The sequence below is a fragment of the Patiria miniata genome, unplaced genomic scaffold, assembly GCF_015706575.1.
Source record: "Patiria miniata isolate m_02_andy unplaced genomic scaffold, ASM1570657v1 HiC_scaffold_2, whole genome shotgun sequence".
NCBI lineage: Eukaryota > Metazoa > Echinodermata > Asteroidea > Valvatida > Asterinidae > Patiria > Patiria miniata.
This window is the reverse complement of record NW_024037058.1, coordinates 400,290-426,128: the sequence shown is the minus strand read 5'-3', so window position 1 is coordinate 426,128 and position 25,839 is coordinate 400,290. Positions and strand designations below refer to the sequence as shown.

The 25,839-nt window shown below is 40.1% G+C and overlaps 1 protein-coding gene across 2 annotated transcripts; it reads right to left on the bottom strand.

The window, feature by feature from the left end:
* Positions 1–6,829: 6,829 nt before the first annotated feature.
* On the bottom strand, positions 6,830–23,956 carry LOC119726946 (E3 ubiquitin-protein ligase RNF34-like). Of its 2 annotated transcripts, none has more exons than XM_038198786.1 (8): positions 23,716–23,956; positions 18,811–19,171; positions 15,626–15,751; positions 14,535–14,828; positions 13,407–13,559; positions 12,343–12,532; positions 11,913–11,948; positions 6,830–11,015 (listed from the first exon to the last, which is right to left on the bottom strand). In XM_038198786.1, exons 2-8 carry the CDS (start codon positions 19,159–19,161, stop codon positions 10,828–10,830), a joined length of 1,338 nt encoding a protein of 445 aa, XP_038054714.1. In that variant the 5' UTR covers positions 19,162–19,171; positions 23,716–23,956; the 3' UTR covers positions 6,830–10,827. The 2 variants fall into 2 exon arrangements, with proteins under 2 accessions (XP_038054714.1, XP_038054715.1); XM_038198787.1 differs by lacking the exon at positions 23,716–23,956 and adding an exon at positions 22,827–22,873.
* Positions 23,957–25,839: the final 1,883 nt, after the last annotated feature.

Here is a 25,839-nt window from a genome sequence, read left to right as displayed (position 1 = left end):
CTCTTAATTAAACCGTAATTCATTAATAAAGATAAATAAAGATATTCTTCACTTCGATCTCTGAATGCTGCCATTCCACAACAGCCTAGACGAATTTGATCTGTAATGACGAATATTCTCGACACGATGACTTATGAGGGTGACCAAACATTGAAATTGAATGACTAACTTGATTTTGGCAAAAGCGTGTCATTCTTTTTGCTTGGACAAAATTGAATGTCAGAGTTAGTGAATTTGAAAGAAAATGTTTTAAATAGCCGGGAAAACCTATAGAATTGGTTTTTTTTTAAATATATTGTAAATGCAGGTAATCTGGCCTTGGGCCACTATTTGTCGGGTCTAATAAACCAATCAGTTCAATTCAATTCAGTTTAAGAAACTTGAAACTGCAACTTGAAACTTCATTCAGAGAAAAACCAACAACTACATGGATGTTGACAGTACTGGTAGAGTAAAGTGAAATCTATCTCTTTATAGCATTTCTGTTGATCACTGCTTATGTCAAGCAGTTCTCCGGGTTATTGCAAAGTGCACTTCAGTCAAGATAAAGGCTGATGACCATTACTTGCTTATTAAAGAATATGACAAATGATATCATTTTGATGGCCCAACTACCCCTACCATGTCATTATTGTATGTACATTACACCAGGATGGAGCTAATAGACCAATCTAACCATCAGTCTTCATATGCAATTTTTCTTTGGCAGAGTAGTGTAATGAACGTTGAAAAACTCGAGAGAGGTGATTAAGAGTTGATGAGGTTTTATTGCAATCGTTTTTGTGGCTTTACAACAACGCATCAATCACAAACTGCAATCAGTTTTCAAACCCTGATACCTGTCTTGGATGTAATTACACAATAATAATTGTCTTGGATGCGAATGCTCGCTTAAGAAAGCAATATTGCCCCGGGTTGTATATTCTGAAAGTGGATCATTAAGCAGAACAGTGTCCCTAAATGATCAAATGAAATGACATCAAAAGTGGCAATATTCTCAGGTCGGGAGTATAAAACTGGTTAAATGTCAGTTTGAATCATATTCAGCACGACCGCGGCATAATTGTTTTGTCACAACACGTTGTAAAATCGTTGGAGAGACATTGCCATTTCAACTCGTTCAGAGAGGGAAACATTCACAATTCAAAATGACATGAGGAGGCATGACTTATTTCTGTGACGGAAAATTTCTCTGCATTAGCGAACATTGATTTTGCAGATTAAGTTTCGAGAAGACTTTATCTGCATCCGTCGAATACTGCGCAAACTCCTAACTAGGAGATCCCTCGTCTTTGTCATCTGCATCCCATTTTGACACCATACAACCAAGAACAGTATTGTGGAACTGATTGATACCTCAGCCGTCAATTATCATGGAGATGCAAGATGAACAAGCAGTATTGGAGATAAAAATGATCGTGGCAATCGTCCTTATTGGTGTATACATCATAAGCATCCCAGTCAACGCCTACATGTTTAGAGTGCACAGACAGTATGGTCGGCAGACAACTTTCAAGTTCCTGATCAAGACACTATTGATAACTGATCTGGTTATTTGCCTAACTAGCATTAGTAGACTCGGAGTAATCGTCTACATGTGCTTGGTTGCACATTTAAACATCGGAGATGGTGTTATGATTAATATGATTCTTACTCAGACAATCAAGGGACAATCCATGTGTGCGGCGGTAGTAATCGCAGCAATTGCTGCCGATCGTTATGAGGCGATATGCCGACCTCACAGACGATCGCTGACCATCGCAAAGATCAGGCGTGTTGTCCTGCTCATAGGAATCGCATCATTGGTCTGGATTGTTTGTGACACCGTCGGAACAATAAAAAGTGAGTTATGGCAGAGAGTCGCTGTGTTTATCACTTCAGCTGTATTCGCCATCATTTTGATCCTGGTAGCCTGCGTGTACATTAGAATCTGTGTACAGGTGCGAAACCGAGCCAAAGTGCGCGCCAATAAACGGAATTGCCGCACGTGTACCTCAATCGTGGCTCTTCGGAGAAAACAACCTATAAGCAACCTAGAAATCATTGCATCTACAAGACATGCAAACAGTCATTTGGATGGCAACTTAAGTATGGAAAATGCCGACAATGTTGCAGTATTGGGATGGGCCACGCCAACCATCCAGGTTATATCAGCCCGTGACAAACTCGTAGGTTCCTCATCGATTCATTCCCTTCAAGAGTCTATCAACTCTTCACTAACAGAAGCCCTTGGGCCTTCAACTTGTGTTGACAATACCACACAAAACACCTCAAACATGGACAACACCAACGCTTCTCCAACACAAGCAGCTGGACCATCAACTTCCACACAAAACACCATGAACATGGACAACTCGAAGATGCGACATCTAAAAGAAACGTCAACTAGGACACAAAGGTGTTCTGACTGTAGAGTTAATGAAGAAAATGTTGCCAAGATATCCATGATGTTAATCCTAACTACAGTAATTCATATCATATCTTGGTGTCCATCACTGGCATACGATTTGGTGTTAGTTATACACGAACCGCCACCAAACAGCACAATGCACATTGCTATGTGGGTATTAGATCATCTGTGTTATGTGAATGTGGCTTTGAATCCGTTCATTTATGGTTTGTCCAATAAGGAGTTTCGGCGGGAATGTCGGGGTGCCATCAGACGTGATTTTGGAGTTTAACAATTGGGACTTTGCATGGTTGAGCTGCTCGAGCGGAATTTGCCAGCTCAAGCTTGTTATAATTCTCACGTAGGCTCGATCTAGCTAAGCAATCTACATGTACATAATTATTAACAACACTATATAAACAACCTTTGTTTTGCCACCATAGCGACCGTTTAAGCCAATTTTCGGCTAACTTTGACAGATTTTTGTTGAAAAACGAGTTTGACAGACAATTTGACAGAATGGATTTTCTTGGCAGATCTCGGGCAAAATTCTGCAAAAATGGTTGCACTGCGGATTAATTTTCATGACGGTTCACCACGTCATGAACAGTTTAAAACGTCCGTAGCCCCTCCACGAATACCCAAGGAAGCTCCCACGGTTTATCACGAATGTCAAACCGTGGAGACCCGTAGCTCCAAACCGTGAATGTGGGACTGGGGCTTAACTGTATACGTGACGGGCACTTTATTCACTAAATCCTGGTCAAAAATATAATCTGCGCATGTATCCCAAGTAAACTTTATCTTCAAAATCGATGACAATGCTGACCTTTTACCGAAAGTGCAATCCACTTTTTTTTATGTCAACCAAATTACAAACGGTAATTTGTCAGTCTTAATCATATGCAAACATCACAAAGACGTATACCTGGCAGACACGCGTAATTAAAGCTCTTGGCATGATCAAGGGCTGACATTTTGAAGTGTTTGATGCAGCAGTCGTGGTTTTGAGTACAAATCTATCATTTCAAATGCGACACAGCAACCATTTGCAAGGTATACGCCCATGTCTTTGCTGGAGCAGAAAGTTGCGTCGGATAGTTAGTGGTACGCCTCCCTGATCAAGGAAGATGTGTATATGCAGGAAGACTCTTGGTCAAGCAGTATCTATACGGCAATCTTCCGATCGTTGGTTTGATCTGCTCATCCATACAGCTACTTTTACACCATCACAACGTCTTTTGGTGTGAAACGCGACTCGTTCACTTTTTTCAACCACACTTGCTCCTACTATCGCCTATGACCAATTTCCACTGCGATCTTTCTAGTGACAATAGCCATCATATCAGTCATCACACATTTTGGATGAAGTGCAATTTTTTGACACTCTGTAAACGTTTGGTAAGCAAATAAAAGGGAATGGAGATGGACGAGACGCTACTAAGTGTCCGGAAAACGGTAGCTATAATTCTGTTCGTTTGCTTTGTAATAATCATACCGATCAACTGTTTCCTTTTGAGGGTTTTTAGCCGGTTTGGACGACAAACGACATTCAAATTTCTAATAAAAGCTCTACTGGTCAGCGATTTAGCTATCGGTGTTAGTATCGTTTGTGAGTTGATTTTGATCATGTATATTTCCCTGTACGATCCCAGTGAGTGCCGAAATTGCCAAGATGTCGAAGGTGTCATCACAGATCAGGTGGTGGGAGGATTGACAAAATGTTCGGCAGGTGTCATATCGTTCGTTGCAGTCGACCGCTTCCAGGCTATCTGTCGCCCTCATAGACGGTCGCTTACGCTCGCTAAGGCGAAACTTGTAGTGGGACTCTTAGGAATTACAACTCTGGTGTGGATTGCTGTAGACATTTACGGAACTTTTAAAGTCGATTCCTGGAAAGAAAATACCATATACCTGGACATAGCTCTGTTCACTTTTATTCCGATACTAGTAGTTGTTTTGTATGTACGAATCTGCAAGCGGGTTCGGGACCGAGCCCGAGTCAGAATGCGGCAATGTACATGCCGTGTATCGAGTAAGATGAGAGCAAAGAATGGACCCCAACCGCCACAAATCCATGCAATGCCGAGACTCTCAAGTACTCATGGGGCAAATGACAACGGCAGGGCTCACACCATTTCGCAACTGGTAGCCATTTCGACGGATAAGAATTCAATCGTCAAATTGAATCACGATTCGCCAGGAACAAGCAGCGCCCAACACTCGGCGCAAGAAACTACCCCCAAAGCAGTCAGTGCAGTACCAGGAGTTTCAACTATCTGCGCCAAAGAGGACACGGTGTTGACCAATGAGGCTGAGACTCCAATGACTTTATCTCCTAGATCCCAACAGCGCTGTAATTGCAGCGGCCCGCAGCAACACTTAGTAGCCAAGATTTCAGCCATGCTGATTTGTACCACCATCATCCATTTGATTTCTTGGTATCTGCCCGTGTCATTCAGTGTGGTGGAGGCAGTGTATGATGGAGATTTCTCAAAGAACAGCAGACTTTATGTAGCGTTATGGGCAGTGGATCACTTGTGTTACGTGATCCTAGCGCTGAATCCCTTCATATATGTACTGTCTAACGGAGAGTTCAGGCGAGAATGTCGGGAAGCTTGCCAAGCCGCGTTTCAGTGCTGCAAGAAATAATGCGTACAAGGGAAGAGTATTACAGACTAAGTATGTAGGATGAAACTCATTCTAACTTGGGTATAGTGACTTTTCCATGCCAACAGACGAAAATGTTAAACGTTATCAAACTAATTAAGTCATCCTGGCCTTTGCAACCTGATGAATTTTTAGGTGATAAGTGTGAAAATATGAGATGCTCTTGGATTAATTCTCAATGGGCAAGATGTGAAGAGCAGTGTGTAATAAAAATGAACCGTTTGACTGAATTTGTGATTTTTTTTTGCCAAATGGGGCCTAAGTAGTTCTCATCCATTAACTCTCTAAATAGGCCCCCCTAACGTTATCACTTTTTGTTAATTTTTACACCTATTTTCATCTAGGTTTAGAAAATAGGTGTCTCAAATATGTAATCGTGAAACTTATCTTCCGAATAATTATTGACAAGGTAGACCTTGTCAATACAATTAACGTTAATACACAGCAAGTTTAGATACAGCGCAAATTGGCTTCTGATAGCGCCCTCTTTTTTTTGCTGGTCTCAGAGGGCCAGCCTATCGTCCTCTTTGCACATCCATGCATCTAAGTGACTGACTCACTAGCCTTTCGCCAAGGCCACCGTGGCTTAGAGCGGCGAAGCCGCGAAAAAGCGAAGCGATGGCAAGCCAGCGTTCGCCACTCGTGCGTGTGGTCTCTGCTCCGGTCACTTCGCGGCTTCGCCGCTCCGTCTAATAATGCCGGTTAATTATTAAAGCACGATGGCCTTGGCTAAAGGCTACTGACTCACTGACTGCCAAACTCGGTGTCACTTGAGAGTTGGGTGGTTGTTGGCTGAAGAGAGCGTGGCTAGCTGTGCCATTGTGTATTACCCCGTAACATTGTGTAAACCAGATGCATGAAAAGGCTTCCAATGTATGCATGGGCTCCGTGCGCGAACAAGAGAGGGCGCTTATTTACCACCTTAGAGTCGGCCATTTCTATCGATTGATTGGAATTGTGTGCACTCTGGGACCAGCTTTCCTTTGTAGCTTTTCTTGGCTGGTCTTGTTTTTACATTTTTGTATGGATTATTGATTAGGCATAATCGAATTTTTTTTTTAATAATCATTGCTTTTGGTGGTGTTTTTACGAAAACTGTTTAAGATTATTATTTGAATTGCTTGCTGGATGACGGGAAACGAAAACACCAAAGTTTGGATGAAAGCAAGAGTTAAAGGGAATGTACATCATTGGCTTTTGCTGTAATTTTTAGAAATGAACTATTTGAGGGGTTAGTATAATAGATCAAATATTGTTACACTAACTTGTTTGAAGTTTTGTGTTCGAAAATGCTGGAAAAACCAAGAAAAACAAAAATGTTTAAGCAGTCTGGTTCCCTGACTCCACTCAAGATGAAATAGATCAATATTTATAGATGCCGGAAAATTGTAAGGTAAGGGAACCAGTCTAGCCTGCCTACCTGCACTCATTCATAAACATGCAACCAATAGCAAACAAAATTTGGACTGAAAAAATGGTAAATTTGGATCAGTAGTTGAAAAATAGTCAGGTTTTTCCAACGGTGGTTGGCCGACCACCGTTGGCAATTTATACAAAAATACTATTTTCTTGAAAATTACTTCACACCAGGTGCCATAATTTTACAGGATGCTTTCCACTGTCATTTATCAACATCCTAGTAAAGTATTTCGTAAAATCTTGGTAGTTTTATTTTTCGATGTTTGCAAATGTTGTATATTCCCTTTAAAGACGTGATTATAAATAAAAAAAACCAAAAAAAAACACCGAAAAGAAGACACTAAGATTGAGTGTGTTGCTTTTTTGTTACAAATATAATTATATTCCCATATACTGAAAAAATTATTTAGTACAATATTATTAGGTTTTAAAGAAATATTACGACACAGTGTAATGATCAGAAGATGGGACAACTTTGACTACTCATTCAATTCAGAGAAAATGAATGGAACAAGTCTACAAATGTTGAAGATAAGATTGAAACTACATTTTCAAAATAAAATCAGTTCAATTTTTTTCCCAAGGAAATTGCCACTCATTCAAACAAGATTTGTCATGACATAGTAATTAACCGATGCTTTCACATTTGTAACATAACTTTTGCGCAAGGAATAAAAACATTGATTTCCCACGTATAAGGCAGGGATTGTGAAAACAAAACAAAATCAAGCAAAACCGTGTGTTTGTGTTACTGTACATGTATATACATAAAAGTGGGTATGTCTGTATGATTGATGGACATATCATCCCAATTCTCCTGTCTCAATCTGCCAAAACCCAACACTTGCAATTAATTGATCTTGATGGTTTCAGGACTGCATACGCCATAGCACCATTATTTTTCATGGAACTTTGTGTCCCAATCTTGTTGATGGACAAAGAATGTGTCGCTGTCACATGCGTAGCAAACAACCATGCCACAATCCCAAATATATTCCAACACATCAATTCATGTTAGTTAAGCAAATTGAACATGGCAGCCTTTACAGGCTAGGTACCCAACAAATGCATTGGAACAAAACATTGATACAGCAATAAACCTTTCAGATGTACATACCGAACAACTTCAAATGACATTCCTTTTAACAATATGTTTACATTTTTAAGTGTTTATAATTAGCCTACTGTAGGTATTAGAGTTGATGAATATTCATGTACAAGGCACAAGACATCATGGTAAATCTGTATAAAGTTTCCAATTTACAAAATAAACCACAATTTCTATGTATTCGGTACAGTATCACAAACATTAAAACTTGTGATCAAGGTCATAATCTGTCTCAGCATAGAACGCACACAGGCACTAAAAGACTCGTACAAAATCTTGGAAAGTATTGCTGAGTTAGAGTTTCAGGGCAATTTTCAGTTGGGAAAAAAATTGTTGCAATCTGACGCCACTTTTTTCTTCATATAACATCTCAATGAAGGTCTTTCATTGCAAAAATGATGATAATACATGAATCGTGGACTGAAAAACATTTCCAATTTTGTTAAGAAATACTTAGAAAATTTTCTGGACTCTCCATAGACTTTGTACACAATCGCAGAAGTGGCGTCAGGTTGCAACATTTTTTGCTTCAGATGTTTTGATCCAGGATATTCAAAAGTAAATTGTTCTGTTAACGACTCAAACAGAAGACTTAGATATTATGCACAGTTCCGTAACAGAATTGGTTTCAATGGCTGCATATATTTTGTATTTTGTCTGTGTGCAAACAAAGAATTGCTTAATAAGTTAGATGTAATAATATCTGAGTACATATACCACACTAAAATAAACATTTAAATCAGTGAAACCCATAATTTCAACACTCTCACCAACCATTTAAATCAATAAATGCAGCAACTTGGTGTTTTTTTCTTGTTTTTTTTTTGGTTGTTTGTTTGCTGTTAACAATCAGCATTGTACTATGAAGTGAAAAAAAAGTGTGTATATATCTATGTGTTCACAAGTTGATTGCCCGGCGAGGCGGCATTGCAGACTCCCCTGCAAAGCGGGCAAGAAGCCGCTTCTCGCCTGCGAAGCAGGTCAGGCAAACAAGCCCTATGCCCCGCAAACATATGATTAATCAAGCATTTCTATTCAGGCTTGTGTTCAAAATTGCTTGGTGCCTGTGTGTTTGGTTGATCAATTTTATTAACTAGGGATACAAGGAAAAAATGCAGTGATCAGGGAACAACTAATTACCATTTAAAACATACATTGCAATTAGGTATTTGAAAATCAAAGTTTTTCTTCATACACATATATATTTGATCCTATAACACGTTTAAGCAATTATATCCAGAAACATTTCACTTGGATCTGGAACTCAATGGAACTTTCATTTTACAGGTCCGCTTCAAGTCCAGACATGACATATGGGCTCTGTTCACAAGTACCCCCTCAACGGTAAGAAGGGAGAGTTGGTGGAGACCACTGGGAGAGACATTCAAGTGCATTGCCGACGGCGCCCGACACTCACGCAGAGATGCTATGGCTTTGTGCACATTCAGAATGAAATTAGATGGCTGGAGCTCAGAAGATTCCCCCCCCCCCCCTTGTTCACACACAGAGCCCATAGAGCCAGTCTTTGTATCGTCCCAATTAATGCAATGTAAGACCTTAGGGCACAGCAATTTAACAACACCTTCATTCAAAAAAGAAACCGTCTATTTGAAAACTAGAGGTGATGGTGGTATTAATCAAGGGGCTCCAGAAAAGTTGCTTTCAGAGAAATACATGCTACTTTACCTACACTATGGTCAAAACTCAACATATGTTTGTGGATTCTTTTTGCCATGCACCTCACATGAATTTTAATTAATTTTTTTGGATGACAATGGTTTCATCAACAAAGCTTCAAAATACAGTTACGATCTGTGTAGTACCACACGAAAACAATGATATGAATGATGGACGGATGATGACTCGCTGGCCAATATATTCAGGATGTCGACCATTAACTATTAGTATTAAATGTAGCCTCTTGGAGGCAAATGCTGGCTAACAGTATGGAATATCCTTGTATTACCTCCATTAAGTCAGGTATATGTACCGTGCCTTATTGGCCCTTTTAATCGGATAGTTTAAAGACAGAGAGCATGCACATGTGTATCAAATAGGGCTTTGGGAATTTCCTGTTTTTAAATATAGAGTACTGTCACAAATATAAAACATAAAGCATACAACTTTTGGCGACAAGCAACAAAGAATTTTTTTTGTTATTTTGTTCATAATGTGTTTATCAAGAACCACATGTAGGCACTGGTAATACACGTATATGTACACGCCCATGATCTACTCAAACTTTCCACAAAGAATTTCACTTGGGCCAAAAAAAAAAGTACTTCTGCTTCTGATTATAAACTTTTCAAAAATAGGGCAGGTAGGTTGGACATTTCCATCATGCCTTTTTTTGGCAAGTGCAGGACGCGGCTGGATCCAGTACAGCATTGCTACGCACGTGTTTTCATCACAGCAAATCGTGCAGGAAATTTGCAATCGTGCCCAATCGAAGGGAACTTGTAAAAACAACGGAAAGTTCTTATCAAAAATAGCAAATGTAAGTAAGCAAACAAATAAATACAAGCGTTTTCTACGTGAAAAGTTTGTTGAGAGGCGTTTCTGAGAGACAGAAAAGACAATCAGTTTTTTTTTAACTTGCCGATAACAATTTTAGGGTCGTGCCGTAAAAATAAGGTCGGTCGGGTAACCGGAAGTAGAATTATATTATGTTTTTTGCCTTATGAGCTGAACAATAAAATCACCAAGTGCCATGATTGTTGGTTGGCATATCAAAAAGAACTTTGTTATTACTGGGTTAGTTTTCTCAATTATCGTTGACATCGTAAACTTTTATAAAAAAATACATTTCTTTATATTCCATGATTGACTTTCAGGAAATATGCAACAATGAAGCTCTTTTTGCAGCCGAAATAAAATTTTTTTAAAATCATTTTATTTCAGGAGAAGACTGTAAACTCAAAAGAAAAATGTGTGCTGCGATTTGTTTAAACCAAAAATTACAACCACCACCTTGCTTTGCACCATCCAATATCTTGTATCTACACAGAAGCCTATCAAGATCATCAATCATACATTCATATTATCTTTAAGTGACAACAAATGGCAAAGAATGTCTGACAGCGTCCGATGCATTAAATCATACGACAGTTTCTACCTACGCTAGTTATATTTTACCACCTGTATTGCAAGTGGTGGCCAAATCTGTTGACATAAACAGTGATGTTTGTACATACCATTCGCAAGGCAATGGAAATATCCATAGGCAATTGACCAATGTGTTCTATGAGCGAAAGACATGCACTGCGCGGATGATATACTGACGACACATGGGGCATTCAGCCAACTGTTTGCCACACTTTGTACATGTGACCATGTGACCACACTCTAACAGCACACAATCGATAGGAGAGTCCATACAGATCTTGCATATTTCGATTTCATCATGCTCCAATGTAGCTGGTTTGGGTTCTGTGAGAAAACAAGTGAAAGAAAAGAGCTTTCAATACCACCGCACTGGTAATGTGAATTCAAGCTTTGCTTGATCACTGCCTGCTAATACATTGTTAATTATACAGCTGACATCATCACAATCTCAAATTCCATCTCTTTAACTGACAGCAATTTAATTGATCTGATTCAACACTTTGAGACCAAGTGGTTCAGATATGTAATGGCAGGTCATTGTCTGGAACCCAACCAGTGGCGTAAATCTGTGCTGGCGAGTTGGGCTGGGGGGGGGGGGGGGGATGGGGGATTGGTTGGGGGGGGGGGATGCATTGGGGGGGGGGGGATGGAGGAGGGGGGGGGGGGCTGGACACCACATTACACAAGGGGGCGCTCTTCAGGATATACATGTATATTAATATGTATACTCACTCTCACATCAAAACGGCGCATTATAAAAACTTTTGTACTTTGCTTCTCCACTTTTCAGTGCTATTGAATATATTTTGGTTGCTGGAATGTTCGAAAAATACCTCAAAATCCGCATTTTTTTTCTCATCACGAAAAAGTGGGGGGGGGGGATGATTCAATAGGCCATCCCCCTGGTCAACATATGGGGGATTTACGCCCCTGAATACAACACATAAACTTCAAATTTGAACACTTTTTGATATCTCCACTGAAAGTGGCAACAACAGGAGATGATATCGGTTCAATGTTCAGTGTGCATTGTATTGATTCCATTGACAGTAATTCAAGCAATTTGTTCTGCAGTCAGAGTTACAAGGCTATCAGGTGCATTGAGCATGCACAGCAATAACACATCACTGGCAATCCTAGTACAGAAAAAGGATCGGTTCAAAGCATTCAATTTCCTTTGATATTTCCTGATTGCATACAAATCATAGACAGTCTACTCACCATTGGAATCAGTACTAGCTACAGCAGAAGCTTGTTCTGTGCAACAAAAAAAAGAAACGAATATCATTCAAAAGAAGAAACAAAGTAAAGATCAAGTTGAAATTAAGAACAACTTCAAATTTCCAAGCAGCTATAGTTCAACCAGCTAGCCAGCCAAAAAGCCAGCCAACCAGCCAACTGGGGAGCCATTCAGCCAGGGGAGCCAGCCAGCCAGCCAATCAGCCAGCAAACCGGCCAGCAAACCAGCCAGCAAACCAGCCAACCAGCAAATAGACAAGCAAGCCATCCAGCCAATCAGCACGGGAGCCAGCCAGCCAACCAGCCAGCCAGCCAACCAGCCAGCCAGCCAACCAGCCAGTCAGCCAGCCAACCAACCAGCCAACCAACCAACCAACCAACCAGCCAGCCATCCTTTAGTCCCCAGACTAACCTTTGCTCTTGTAGCCCTCTTTCTCACTATAAAGTCTCCTGACTCGTTCTTCCAGTTCCCAGCGTTCCACACAGCCTTTGTAATTGATGAAGTTCAGCGTTAGTATTTCTTTGAGCTGTCGTACACTCAGGTCAGCTATATCATCTATTGTCTTGAGATCACTGATAGAGGTTCGATGTCTTACTGGTGGCTGTTAGAATAAAATGTAAGGTGAAATGTTTGGTAGAGTCAAAAGTGGGACAGGTCAATTTGTTAAAAGGTTGAATTTTTGAAGATTTTTCATTGTCAGCACTAGTGCCATTTATTGCCATGCATGCATCTCATTGACTGAATTTTTGCCTTTGACAAAGATTTTGCTACAATCAAACGTTTGTCCATCTAATTTTGTTTGATTTGACTGAATTCTGTTCATTTTAAAGCTATAACATACTATGTAAACTCATTAAAAGAAGCGGTCCAATACAACAATATACCATCCCACTCATTCATTGGAGGGTTTCCTTTTGACTAGGGCCTTTCTCCCTAACACAATCCTTGTACTGCAGCTGCTTGCAAATCCCTAGACTTGGTGCCAAGTCAGTAATTGTTTTGCGTACAGTAACCAGTAATGGCTCAACGCATGCAAAATATCGATTACTTACTAGTCTTATACACGTGTTCTTGTTTTCTCGGTTTTAAATTTTTTTTTTATTGTTGTCTCTTGATTTTGTTTTCTTCGTCGACGCTTCAGGTGTGTGGGGGTTGCTCAATAAAGCAACTTATCGTGCTTGCACTTTTCCCACTCTACCTGGTTCGTTTTGTTTAATAATAATAATAATAATAATAATAATAATACCAACCGTGCCGCTTGAGTTCGACTGAAGTTCACGTACAAAATACGACTATCTAACGACTTGTTATCAAGTCTAGCAAATCCCCCAAACACGCATGAACACAATATCTTTGTTGTACAGGCGCACTGAGTCCTCAAACCGTGAGCCCTGTCCCCAGTTAGGCAGATTAAAAAAAGGGCTGCGTCTAAGTCACAAGTCATATTACTCTAATTTGAAGGTTTTGTTCCTTACTTGTTTGGATTGTTCTGGAGGAGTAGTAGTAGCACTACTTGGTTCCTCCTCAGGGCTTGAGAAGCTAGCAATGGGACTACGCTCAGTCTCTGACTCACTGCTACTGGATCCTTCCACCCAGGTGTTTCTTGTCACACCTATGTCTGGTGCATCCTGAGGAGAGAATCAAAACTCAGTTGGGTACGTGTCCACTGGTGATTTTTGTTTTTAATTCATAAATACCTAAAACAATTTACCCTTTGGTCAAGAGCCCGTCATGTGACCGGTCTTAAACGCGGATGATAAAGACATGGCTGGCTGGTCTTAAACACTTTTCCAGTGTCACATGAAATTTGGACTCCCAAAAATCCGGTGCCTTTTAACGTTTCATTGGTTGAACGTTAACATTCCTCACGTAGTCAAGCGCAATACTACCAGTGAATCAGTATTTCACATTAAATTCACATTACACCAGCCCAGCTGTGTTTTGCGCGACTTTGCGCAGTACGTGCGACGCGCACGCCAATCTCCTTATAAGGTAAGGAGTTGTAGAGGGACATTCCATATTATAGTCAGAGGGGTGTTTCATAACCATGAAGTAAAATTGTTGAACAAAATGGTTGGCAACGTCTAGTTTTTGACTTGTTTTGATTTCTTGACTGAAAAGATTTGTTTTTTTGCCCGAAAAGGTATTTATGAATGGGAATAAATATGTGCTTGGCGGATACCGGCGCTTTATAAATTTTAATTATTATTATTATTATTATTAAACACTCTGTTTAAGACCGGTAGGAGTCTGGAATGCTGATAATGAAATCCAACATCTTGTGTGCATTTGAAGGGTTTAAAAGGTTCAGACACTTTACATGGGGCTAGATACCCAATTTCACTTCATGAACAAAGAATGTGCATTGGTTTTCAATATTGTTGAAATTAAAACCGATTACGTGTACATTTTCAGGGCAGATCGAATGTTCATTTTTGGTGAAAGAAATGTGTTTTATAAATAAGAACAATAATGGCATAAAAAAGAGAGAACTTGTCAAAAGATGACAGCCCCTCTCTGCGTTCAGAGATTTGGCAACTGTAGCAGGCAGCAAACCCAAACAAACATCTGTCTGTATGCAAGAGATGATGACATCTACTCACATGGTTACGGTTGAGTTGTTCTTGGCTTGCCTGCACTGCAGCATCCCCGCTTTGTGCCCGAGGACCTTGGGAGTCGGTTCTACCTGATCCTACATGACTGGTCTCAGGCTGACTAGTAGTAGGGGTTGTCGATGTGGGCTCTGATGCATCCTCTAAGTTATTCACAGTCACCATGAATGCACCGCCATTACGCGTGGCTAAGTACTGCACAACCAAGTCGACCAATTCACCCTTTTCTCGACAGGCCACCGTGTTGATGTCACGGGCAGCTAAATACTGACGCAGGTCCTTCACCTAACAAAAGAATCACAACAAAATCCTAACAATGAAAAATCCAAAGTAGCAATGATAGTGATACCAGTGGTAGAGAAATTTGAGATGAAGAAGAGAAGGATAAGAGTGGTGAGGACAGGGACAATGTCAATGACAACATTGAATACATTAACCCTAACCCCTTGGGTATATTTGCTAGAAAGTATCCTGGATCCACCAAAATCCATCAATTTTGCCATGCAAACAAATTTTGGTGGCCAGTGAGTCCATCAAAATCCACCAGTTAGCCGGGAGTAAATCTGTTGAGATCCTGAATCCATCAAAGTCCCCCAACTGCTCAATATGGAGCTATCCTGAATCCATCAATATCCTACAGTACCCCTAGGCTTCATGTCCTGAATCCATCAAAATCCCCCAACTTTTTCAATATGGAGGTATCCTGAATCTGCCAAAATCCCCTAAATCAGGGGTGTGGATTTTGATGGATTCAGGTACGTTAGAGTTAATGACTGAGACATCACTGATGAATGATAACTTCAATCCAATTGACACTACGACAATAATGACATTTATTGACAATGATTGTTATCAAGATGAACTGGGTTGAATACGGATGCCAAAGATGACAAAACAAGACATTAGGAAAAACAGGACAGAGGTGACAAGGAGGAAAAAACACAACTCATAGTCAATAAGCTAATAACAATGACAGGGATAAAGACAACAATGATACAACTTCTGTTCACATAAACATGTCCTATATCAGGGATAAATTCTATCCAAATCAGATATTCTCTATATTCCAAGCAATCTTTAACCTTGAACTGCATCAGTTGACTCCGATCCTTTGAGCCCATGAACATGTGACATATCTTGCAGCACTTGCGGGGCTCTTTACGCATGCAGTTAGTACAGAACAACTTGGAACAGTCCAGGCATCGATTCTAAGTGGAAAAAGGGTAAGGAGGGAAATGTTTACAAAGTTTGCGGATCATATAGGAAACATCAGACAGAGAATCAGTATATCATTGTTGATCAAAGTTTATATAGTGTATTCCAAAACAAAATTCCATCTTCTGTCTGCAAATGGGTTATCAACTGCTACACGTACATCTGTGTGTCGAGTGATTAACCCTACCCGCCCTGAATCCTTCAAAATCCTCTTTGAGGAATTTGGGGAATTAAGTTACATGGCAAAAGTGTGTTACTGATTTCATACGATGCACTTTGTCAAGGTCTTGGGCCGGACCTTGTGTTGTTTTGCTCAGCCATGCATAAATATAGGCCTGGATTATGCTTGAAATCCTCCGTACTGCTCCAGGATGTCACTGGCCAAGCCTCAACACATTGACAGTCACTGGCGCAAGATTCAGGCAGTGGTCACCCCTCCACGGACCATATTCAAGAAATAGGCCTAATTTAGGAATTTGCAGGATTGAGGCTACATCCCTGTGAAAAGGCCTAGGGAGTCGGGGTTAAAGGATCATGCAGTAGAAATTTTGAAAAAGAATAGTTGAAATGCACCTGTTTTCAATTTTACTTCATAACAATCTTTGTATTGACATTTTCTTGGGGTGAAATAGACCCTTTTTGTTTTCATGATAATGTAATTGTTCATATCCATGAGCCAAACAACACGGTGATCTCATGTAAGGCAAAAGCTTCAGTAATACAGCTGCTTCAGTATCAAGGGTTGCCAGGAGTTTTAGTGTTTGCTGGTCTTAACTCTCTGTCAAATGGGCTTTTTGTTAATTTAGTACATGACAGCTGGCTGAGCTGGTCAATGAGCTAACGTTATGTCAGCTCATGGATTTCTACAGAAAATGCCTGAAAAAGTAGATTTTATAAATAATATTGTTTGCTTAACCTGGGTTGTTAATAAAGATATTGTGTATCAAAGTTGGTAACAGTTGTTGAAACAAGTATTCTGTGTCATTTTCTGTGTTTTTTCAAACAGTAACATTTTTTTTTGACGAGACGGGTTTTAGGGTCATTGTGTTTAAATAGTGATATTCTTTGAACAGATTGAGTAATTTAAGTAATTTCTTTATCCAAAAGTAGCTTATGAAATTGGCTTCCCAGTCATTATTATTTTTGGTGCTACACATTTTTTTTAAAACAATTTTTTTTGGGGGTTTGGGTTCCTTTTTTTTTTTTTACTAACCCTGTATTTTGTCTTACAATCGGTCAAATATCATTGCACTACCTCATCTTTAGATTACGTTAATTATAATAGTAATAACGGAGTCTTATATAGCACACGTAGATGTATCTACCAACAATTAAGTACTCAAGGCGCTGGAAATTATGTCAATTATTAAAGAAAGGTAAATAAAGTTTATGAGAAATATGAGACCCATTATGTAGCACCTTATAATGGTTTACAAGGTGCTGCGGCGCACATTGCAGCCACTGCCAGAAACACCGGGGCAAACCCCTTCTCTTAGCGATGTGTAACTGGGTTCTTTAACGTGCATTACACAACACACGGGACCTACGGCTTTACGTCCCATCCAAAGGACGAAGCAATAATGGTAAAGTGCCTTGCTCAAGAGCACAAGCACCATGTCCCACGGTCAGGATTCGAACCCATGCACCACGGCACACGAGTCGAACACCGTAACCATTGGACCACAGCGCCCCACATAGTAGTCTTGTAGTCAATAGTAGCCTTGTAAAATAGTAGCCTTGGTCAAGGCGTTTGATTTTTCGTCCGTACGTGGTAAACGATTGGCGGCATATCCTCGCTATGCAGTGCATTAAAAATACAGCGCGAACAGCGACCTCATGCGGCCACTATTTTATGCAAATCTTTTGGATCCAGACGAACACCTTGGTCCAATCGTCCATGTAAGGTTTTGGGGGTGGTGCTCATTATGCTAATAGCCTAAGCTGACCTTAAAACTTATTTTCTTATTGGTCGATTGTTGCGGGGAAACTTGCATATAGTTCGCGAGACATGTACTGTACATAATACATACACACACGTTGTGTGTCGATGTCTTACATTACACACAGCACCAATGCACAAAAAAATGTGGTTTCTGACACGTCCACAAAGGGCGAATAGCTGCAAACGATTTGATGACGTCGAGATTTACTAAGGTGTGATTGGACACTTCACATATTAGCCCCGTCTACACTTATTTGTATTCACATATGAGGTCATGCGCTGGAAATCTAGCCCAAAATAAAGAAAAGCATAAGCTTTTGCGGATGATTGGACCAAGGCAATTGTCTGGATCCAAATGATTTGCATAAAATAGTGGCCGCATGAGGTCACTGTTCGCGCTGTATTTTTAATGCACTGCATAACGAGGATATGCCGCCGATCGTTTACCGCGTACAGACGAATGACGAACGCCTTGACCAAGGCTATTATAATAGCTACATGTAGCGCATGTTAAACTTGATCAGAGCATTTGGAATATTTGAATATTCCATCAAATTCAAGTTAGAATAATTTAGTAATAAATTATTCGAAAATGCACAGCCCTAATAAAGAATGTCCCAATCTATCCAGACCCCCTGTGGAGTATACATGTACATAGCTGTATCCGGTTCGTTAGTGTGACGTCATCTCCATTCAACCATGGGTACTTCACACGTTGTAGCATAGCACGATTGGAAACGGAAGTTAACGCACCTCGAGTGTTTATCCAATGGGCGCTAGTTATCAGTGGTGCATGCACATGTATGACGTTTTTACTAACGAACCGGATACAGAAACCTCATTCACTCTTTAGAATATCATAAATATTACTTTCTGGACAGATGTTACCGCAGCAAAGTGAATGCTGCTGGAGCTGTCATAAACTATTCCAAGTGCAGATAGTCCTTGTGATCCCTAGTAATGGGGGAGGTACATGTACATGTATTGTGCTTACTCGCTGTTAAGAGACTTAACAATCATGAAACACTATGTTTCTGCCATTACTGACAACATGACTCTGTGCAGCTGTGTTTGTGGATTGCCACAGTCAAGACATGAACAGACTCTCACCTTTCTCTTAAAGATAGTGAAATTGGCAGAGCAGGATTCACACACCATGCTGACCTCCTCGTCTTCGTCAAGTGATATGAAGGACAAGTTCCTGCTGCTATGACCTGGGTCCTGTGAGCTAGCCCGGGGAGCGTTAGGTTGTCTGCTCTGGGGTTTGCTATGGGATCTTCCTGTGGGTGCCTTTGGCTGTCTACCCTGGGATATGTCAGGTTGTCTGCTCTGGGGTGTGCTATGTGATCTGCCCTGGGGTGTCTGCTGGGTTCTGCTCTGGGGGCGTGAGGATGTGGTCTGAGAGATAGTGCCGCTGAATGCTTCTGACCCCTGTGCTTGTTTTCCAGCAGCTGAACCCATGGAAGGAAACCTAAGAACCAAAGACAAATAAATATGCTGAAAATATCTGAAGCTAATTAAGAAAACAAACCTGATTTGTTTTAAGATAAAGTCATGATTGTTAACAAGCCCGCTTTTGATCAAGTGTAGCCTATTACAAATATAAAGAAAACAGGACAATTCAATTCATTAATAAACCAATAGCATTCGTCTGTACATAATACCTTACATGTGTGTCCTTTAGTGCAGTAGTATGCATACATCACATACTGTATTATCACAAAGAGCATGCATGCAGGCCTTTCAAATGAGCAATGTCCAGACCTTGGTTAGTCTGATTACAAATATTTTCAATGCAGTATAGCATTGTTAGATCAATAGCTGTACCAATAATTCCCAGCTCCCGCGATTTTCTGCAAACCGTCCAAACATGTCAAAGTGCAAGTCGGAAATCTGGCCAAAATTCCTGTTCTAAAGATTGTATCCAAAAGATACACTGCCAAACTTGTGTATCAAGAAGCTTACATTTTCCTTTTCAATATGCACTTTGTCAGAAAATTTTTTTTTGGAGACTAATCCAAAAGAGGTAGGTTTTTATTTGAAGCGATCCGAAACTAGGAAAAATCTGGAACTAGGAAATCGACTGTAATAATATCTAGACACGGGTCAAACATGTAGCAATTGCCAGACAGAGTCAAGTCTACAGCTGCCACCCAGATAGATCACTATTGTTAGAATTCCATAAAAGAACTGCATGTATTTCTCCTCATGGGGATTTCCGCACATTTACATACATGTACATGTATCGCCAGGACATGTACAATGTATTGTCTGTGCAGCAACATGGCCTTTGGTCAGAGATAATCAATACACACATTTGTACATGTACATGTATGTAACACCTCGTTATGCATTTGTATGTACTTCTGTCTGTATGAAGGCAGAACACATGTACATGTAGTTTAAAGCAATCAGCAATGTCTGACAACACAAACCAATTGCATAAACTGCATGCAATTGATAAGTGTTGCTAAACTGATAATCACTGCAAACTGAACAATTCACAATTTTCAGATAAGCGTTAGAACTGGGATTCCCAAGCTAAAGAAAAGATGAAATACTGTATAATAAAATGTAGGATTTGGTTTAAAACAATACAGCAAAAACATGTTGTACAACTCGTTGGAAAAAGTAAAGAAAAAAAATATTAAAATAAGTCTTGGAGTGAACTGCACACAGCAGACCCGCAGTCAAGCCACACATTTGTTTGGTTTGATCCCACAATTTATTATATTACATACATGTACCCTGTACATACGTACATTATGTGGGCATGTTCAGATGAACATCCCATAAGTGTTGCACAAATATTTGACTTTTTCCATATTGTGAGCCACACACCAATGCATGCATTGGTTGAGGAAATGGAATTCAGGACTGTTTTTCACTTGATAATCACTAAGCCCATTTTACACCTGAAAATTACAGAATTACTTATTATTGGGAAAAAATATTCATAGCTTGGCCGGTATAAAACATTATGTTTAAGACCAGTTGGAGTCAGTCCCACATTCGGCCCCTATGCTCTGACACCCCTATGTTCTGACACATGTATATGTTCTGACTGCACATATTCATATCCCTAGCCCTAACCCTAACCGGGAGTAACACAATCTAATGTGCAGATTGTCGGAACATAGAGGTATTGGAACATAAGGGGTATCGGAACATAGAGGTATTGGAACATACATTTTTGTCGAGCAGTCACCCTTCCGCACATACTGACTGTCCCATGTGGTTTAGGGGGCCTACCAGTACCTTATCCGTTTCAACTACAAACATTACATGTAGTTATAACTTATATCCTCGACCCTCCATTATCTGCGCAAGTAACACTTTGAATGCGCGCGCGATGCCAAACGCAAATTTAAGGTGAGTGTGTAGAAATAGGACTGGGTAGCTTGCTTAGACCCTCTATTGATGTTCTGACAATGTTATGCCCTAATAGTAACAAGGGTCACGGTACCAACTATAGTTGGGCCAGTCCCATCTGTAGTTGGGGCGGTACCAACTCGAACCGGGCAATTGGGAAATCCCAACTATCTGGTTCGTTTGTGACTCCATCGTACATATGCGGATGCACCACTGTTTAGGCCAAACAAAAATACCTTTGGTTCGGCTCTCATACATGTCATACACGTGCAAGACTGCTATTTGCCCAAGACATCCAAGAATGTAAACATTTTCCAAAAACAAAGAGGAAATTCTTCCAGTGAAATCTCAAAATGACAATCAGGGAATTCTTCGTGAAAAACAATGGGGAAGTTGACGACGATTTTTCAATTAATATTGCCGCATACGCGCAAGATAGAGGCCAACCTGACGACCTACGGAGAAGCATAGAGAATGTCGACACTGGGGACTACTTAAACATGTATGGTTCCTCACATGTGTTGGCTCCAGAAAAATAAAATAAATAAAATGTCATGCCAACCAACCGACCCAATTTTTTCCTAATCATGTGACCCAAATCAAAGGTATTTTTTTGTTTGGCCTTTCAAGCGCCCACTGGCTAAACATTCAAGTTGCATTAACTTTCGGTTCCATTCTTGCAATGCCACACTGTTTGAATGGCAAAGTTGAGACAACGTCACACTAACGAACGGATTGTTGGGATTTCTCAACTAGGCGTTCATGTACTCTTTCGCAGTTGGAACTGTTCCCAACTACAGTTTGAGACAGCCCAGGTATAGTTAGATCAATGTCGTAGTTGGGGCATAACAATGATACAAATGATTATAGATTTGCAATGATCACCGTTTTTTAACATTTTTAACTGCCGTAAGTATCCTCTACCCTCCAAAATCTGTTCAGGTAACGTTTGCAACATGCGCACATTGTCACACACAAATTGAAGGTGAGTGCGTAGCGTAGAATTATGACCGCGTAGCTTTATGGGGTCTGACGATAAAGGTAGAAGGGTTGAAAATTGCATGGAAAGAATGTTGCAACCTGACGCTGCTTTTTTTTTTCATAATCATCTCAATGAAGGTCAGTCATTGCAAAAATGATGATAAGACATGAATCTGAGACTGAGAAACATTTTCAATTTTGTTAAGAAATACATGTACTTAGAAAATGTTCTTGACTCTCCACAGACTTTGTGCACAACCGCTGAAGTAGCGTCAGGTTGCACCCATGGTTGCACCATCATGACCATTCTTTCCAATTACATAGCTGTAGCTTCAAGCTAACATAGCTGCAGCAACGATAGACCCGTAAACGTACGTGGCATCATCGTTTATTGACGCCATGTTCACAGGTCTACCATAACCTGATAACTATTGCCACGCACTACACTACGTTAAAAAATCCTTTAGACGTGTCAGACTCAGAGCCACAAATCAAAGGGGAAAAACATGGAAAGACTCCTATATCTGGCCATCACTTGTCACCCGTGCACATACCATATGAGACTGGTCTGAAAATTTGGTAATCCTTATCTTTAGGACACCTCTATTTTTTTACGAGTTCGGTTCAAAACTGACTTTCGCAGATGACTGTCCAGTACCAAAATGACTTTTGCAGGCTAATGCAGTCTTTTTTCTTCATATAAACTCATGTTACTATTGTTAATGTTAGTTGTAATTTTGAAAGCACTTTCAAAGAAAATGTGACTTTCCTACCTTTTTTGCAGTCAGACGTGCATGTTGTAGTAACACGAGTGAAAGCGCTACATAATGAAAGCCCGATGCTGATTGGCTGCTGAAAAAAATAAATAAGATGTTTATTTTTTATCAGCCAATCAGCATCGAGCTTTCATTGCATCGAGCTTTCACGTTTGCCATCTTGGTTTTTGAGTCTGTTTTCTGGTTGTCATCGTCGTCTTTTTCCCCTCAATTTCCCTCATAAATCAAAGCCCTGCCCTCTTTCCACAAAATTAAACCTACTGATATTCAAGAAGGTGTCATTGCCAATTGTTCAGATGCATGGGCGTCGCCAGGATTTTTTCTACAGGGGGGGCAAAAAATTTTTTTTGCCAAAAAATGCTTGTATTTCTCAACACATTCTCGATTTATCCGTTTTAGAGGGGGGCAGGGACATTTTGCCCCCCCCCCCATCAACTCATTAAATTTACACCACTTTGTCTTCGCGCTTCTTTTTTTGTGTTACTTTTCCAGGGGGGGGGGGCAAGTGCCCCCCTTGCCCCCCCCCCCCTCGCGACGCCCATGTTCAGCTGTGTCAAGAAATATCAGAATGTCAATTTTGAGTGTCATTTATTTAGTCAACTTGGTGAGTCTTTCCCTTCATAGGAACGGGGTCCTAAAAGTAAGGATTACCAAAAATTTCTAAGCGTTTTCTATACTTTGATAGTTTTTGCTACATGTAAGTAAATTTGACTTTTTTAGGACAAATTGATATTGATAGCTGATACTTTGATAGGTCACTGAAAAAACTAGGGGGCCTATGCCCACGATTTAGATTTGTATGTTTGATATTTCAACTTTTCAATGGGCATGAAGATGTACGCTAGATCCGTCATGTCCGTGCGGTAGGACATACAGTTAGATTTACCTTCCTTCCTCTGACTGAGCTCTTGTTAGGGGTACGACAGTTACGACGATTGTGGTTTATAACTCAATTGACATTGGGTAAGTGCTCAATACATTGTACCGGTGGCCTTCTTTGAAAAGCAGTTCCTGATAAAAAGCATTTATTGAGCATGACAGAAGAGGTTTCGTCATGTTCGTCGTTAATCGTCAGCATCAGTCAGTGTTTGGTTTATCATGTTTGTTGATCTACGTCGTACACTTGTGCATGCGCATATGCAAGGTGCAAGTCACTGTTACACGGACCGGTGTCACGGTCTCACTTCTCCGGCGTGCTAGCTTCTCCGGGTGGATTCGGCGGATAATTGAGCACGTTATAGTGCACGTTACATGAGCACGATTCATGCTCATGTGTCCACTGTGCTTACTTTTCCTAGGGCTGTTGAAGTCTACCAAGCCCATTAATAACACAGTGAAGGACACCTAAGAATGTGTTATGTAACACTTCCTGTGGGTCAAGTCATTCCATGGTCTTGCAAGCATTCTGATTGGTGTTCCCAGCGTCATGCATGTGTGTGTGTTCATGGAGGAATAATTAAGAACGAACTCCTTGGTCCGTGTTCCTTGCTCGTTCGTGGTCCATTTTGTCTTTATTATTGCAACCATGGCTTAAAATAAATGTGCATTTCAAGTCTTTTTTTGTTATTGGGAGTTAATAGTGCGTGCCACGAAAATTCTGGATTCGACTGATACCCTGTAACCATTCATACAAATAAGATCTTACGTGCACAAGTACAACCCCGAGGAACTCGGCACACTAATACAGTGACGAAAATGTACACTACTGCGCAATTTTGTGCATGCGTGTTGAAGCGAAATTTTCCTTTTGGAGAAGCTAGCACGCCGGAGAAGCGAGACCGTGACACCGGTATGGGTACGGGTACCATGCATGCAGGCTGGCGGTGTACGTGTGCAATGAAGGAACCAGCGGTAATCTTTTCAGTACCCAAATCGATGCTGTCCGTTTTAGCCGAATTTCTGCTAAATGTGACAGAATTTTTCAACAAAAAACGAGTTCGACAGAAAATTTAGCAGAATAATTTTTTTAAAGCAGATTTCCAGCAGAGTTTTGTACAATTGGTGATTTGACAGAAAAATACGATTGTTTTTTGACAGATTTGAAAAATGACCCTAATTAGTTTTGAAAAAAGGCTACAATTTCAGGTTTCTTTTACGTGTATAAGCAAGTATCACAGTAAAGTACTTTCAGACAATTGCAAGCCAGGCTAGAAAAAAAAATGGACATTTACAAATTAAAAAAAAAAGATAAATTTAATATGTTAAAAGAAAATTTTACTTTTTAAATTGTTTAAAGAAAATTTTACGATTTTATGAAAATTTTATTACATCTCCATGTCAATATATTAAGTGTTGTCGTGTAATGATTTGGCAGATTTTTGTTGAATCTAGCAGATTAATTTTTTTAAGGTGCATTTAGCAGAATTTTGCTATTACCTAAAGGTCACCCTGCCCAAGCCGCCCACATTCTGTCATAATTACCCGAGGCTGATGCTGGGTGCCAAAACGAACAGTTTAAAGACATCGCCAGCTTAATAATGTTTATTTATTAAACCATCCACCATGATCATGGAGAAAGGAATGGCACCAAAAGGTTTTCATTTGTCATGATACAAAACAACTCTCCACCGACAAGAGGCTCGGTATCATGTATAAAAACATGATGAACCAAACCATTGGTCAATGAGCGTTTCTGAAGAGGTGCTACACTGAGTACCCCTATTACAAACTTTCAATTTCTGTCATGTTTCCTTAAATCTACTTTTTGGGGGTTCTTTTTGGGAGTTTTCAATCCTCTGAAAAAATACACTTTTACTTGGGTCGCACAAAAGTCGTAGTGCACGAAAAAGACAGGTATTCATTGTCAGGTTGCAAATAATTCAAAATTTGTAAAGTATATACAATATGCCCGTGTTTAGTTTACAAAACAGGTAGATGTTGTGTTATATAGGTCTCATTCAAGAAAATGAGTTTTGTAGTGCTAGATAAATAGCAAGCAACTTATAAAAGCAAAAGCCAGTTACAGACTGATGCATCAAAAAAACAAGACAACTCCCTTAAAGGGAAGATA

What these genes read in the sequence shown, in the direction of transcription:
- LOC119726946 (XM_038198786.1), bottom strand. Translation starts at nt 19,161, where the DNA reads ATGGGTTCAGCTGCTGGAAAACAAGCACAGGGGTCAGAAGCATTCAGC. An exon ending in TCACTATCTTTAAGAGAAAG is followed by an intron (nt 15,752 to 18,810) that starts GTGAGAGTCTGT and finishes TTTTCCACTTAG; the next exon opens with AATCGATGCCTGGACTGTTC. An exon ending in CTCCAGAACAATCCAAACAA is followed by an intron (nt 12,533 to 13,406) that starts GTAAGGAACAAA and finishes TTATTCTAACAG; the next exon opens with CCACCAGTAAGACATCGAAC.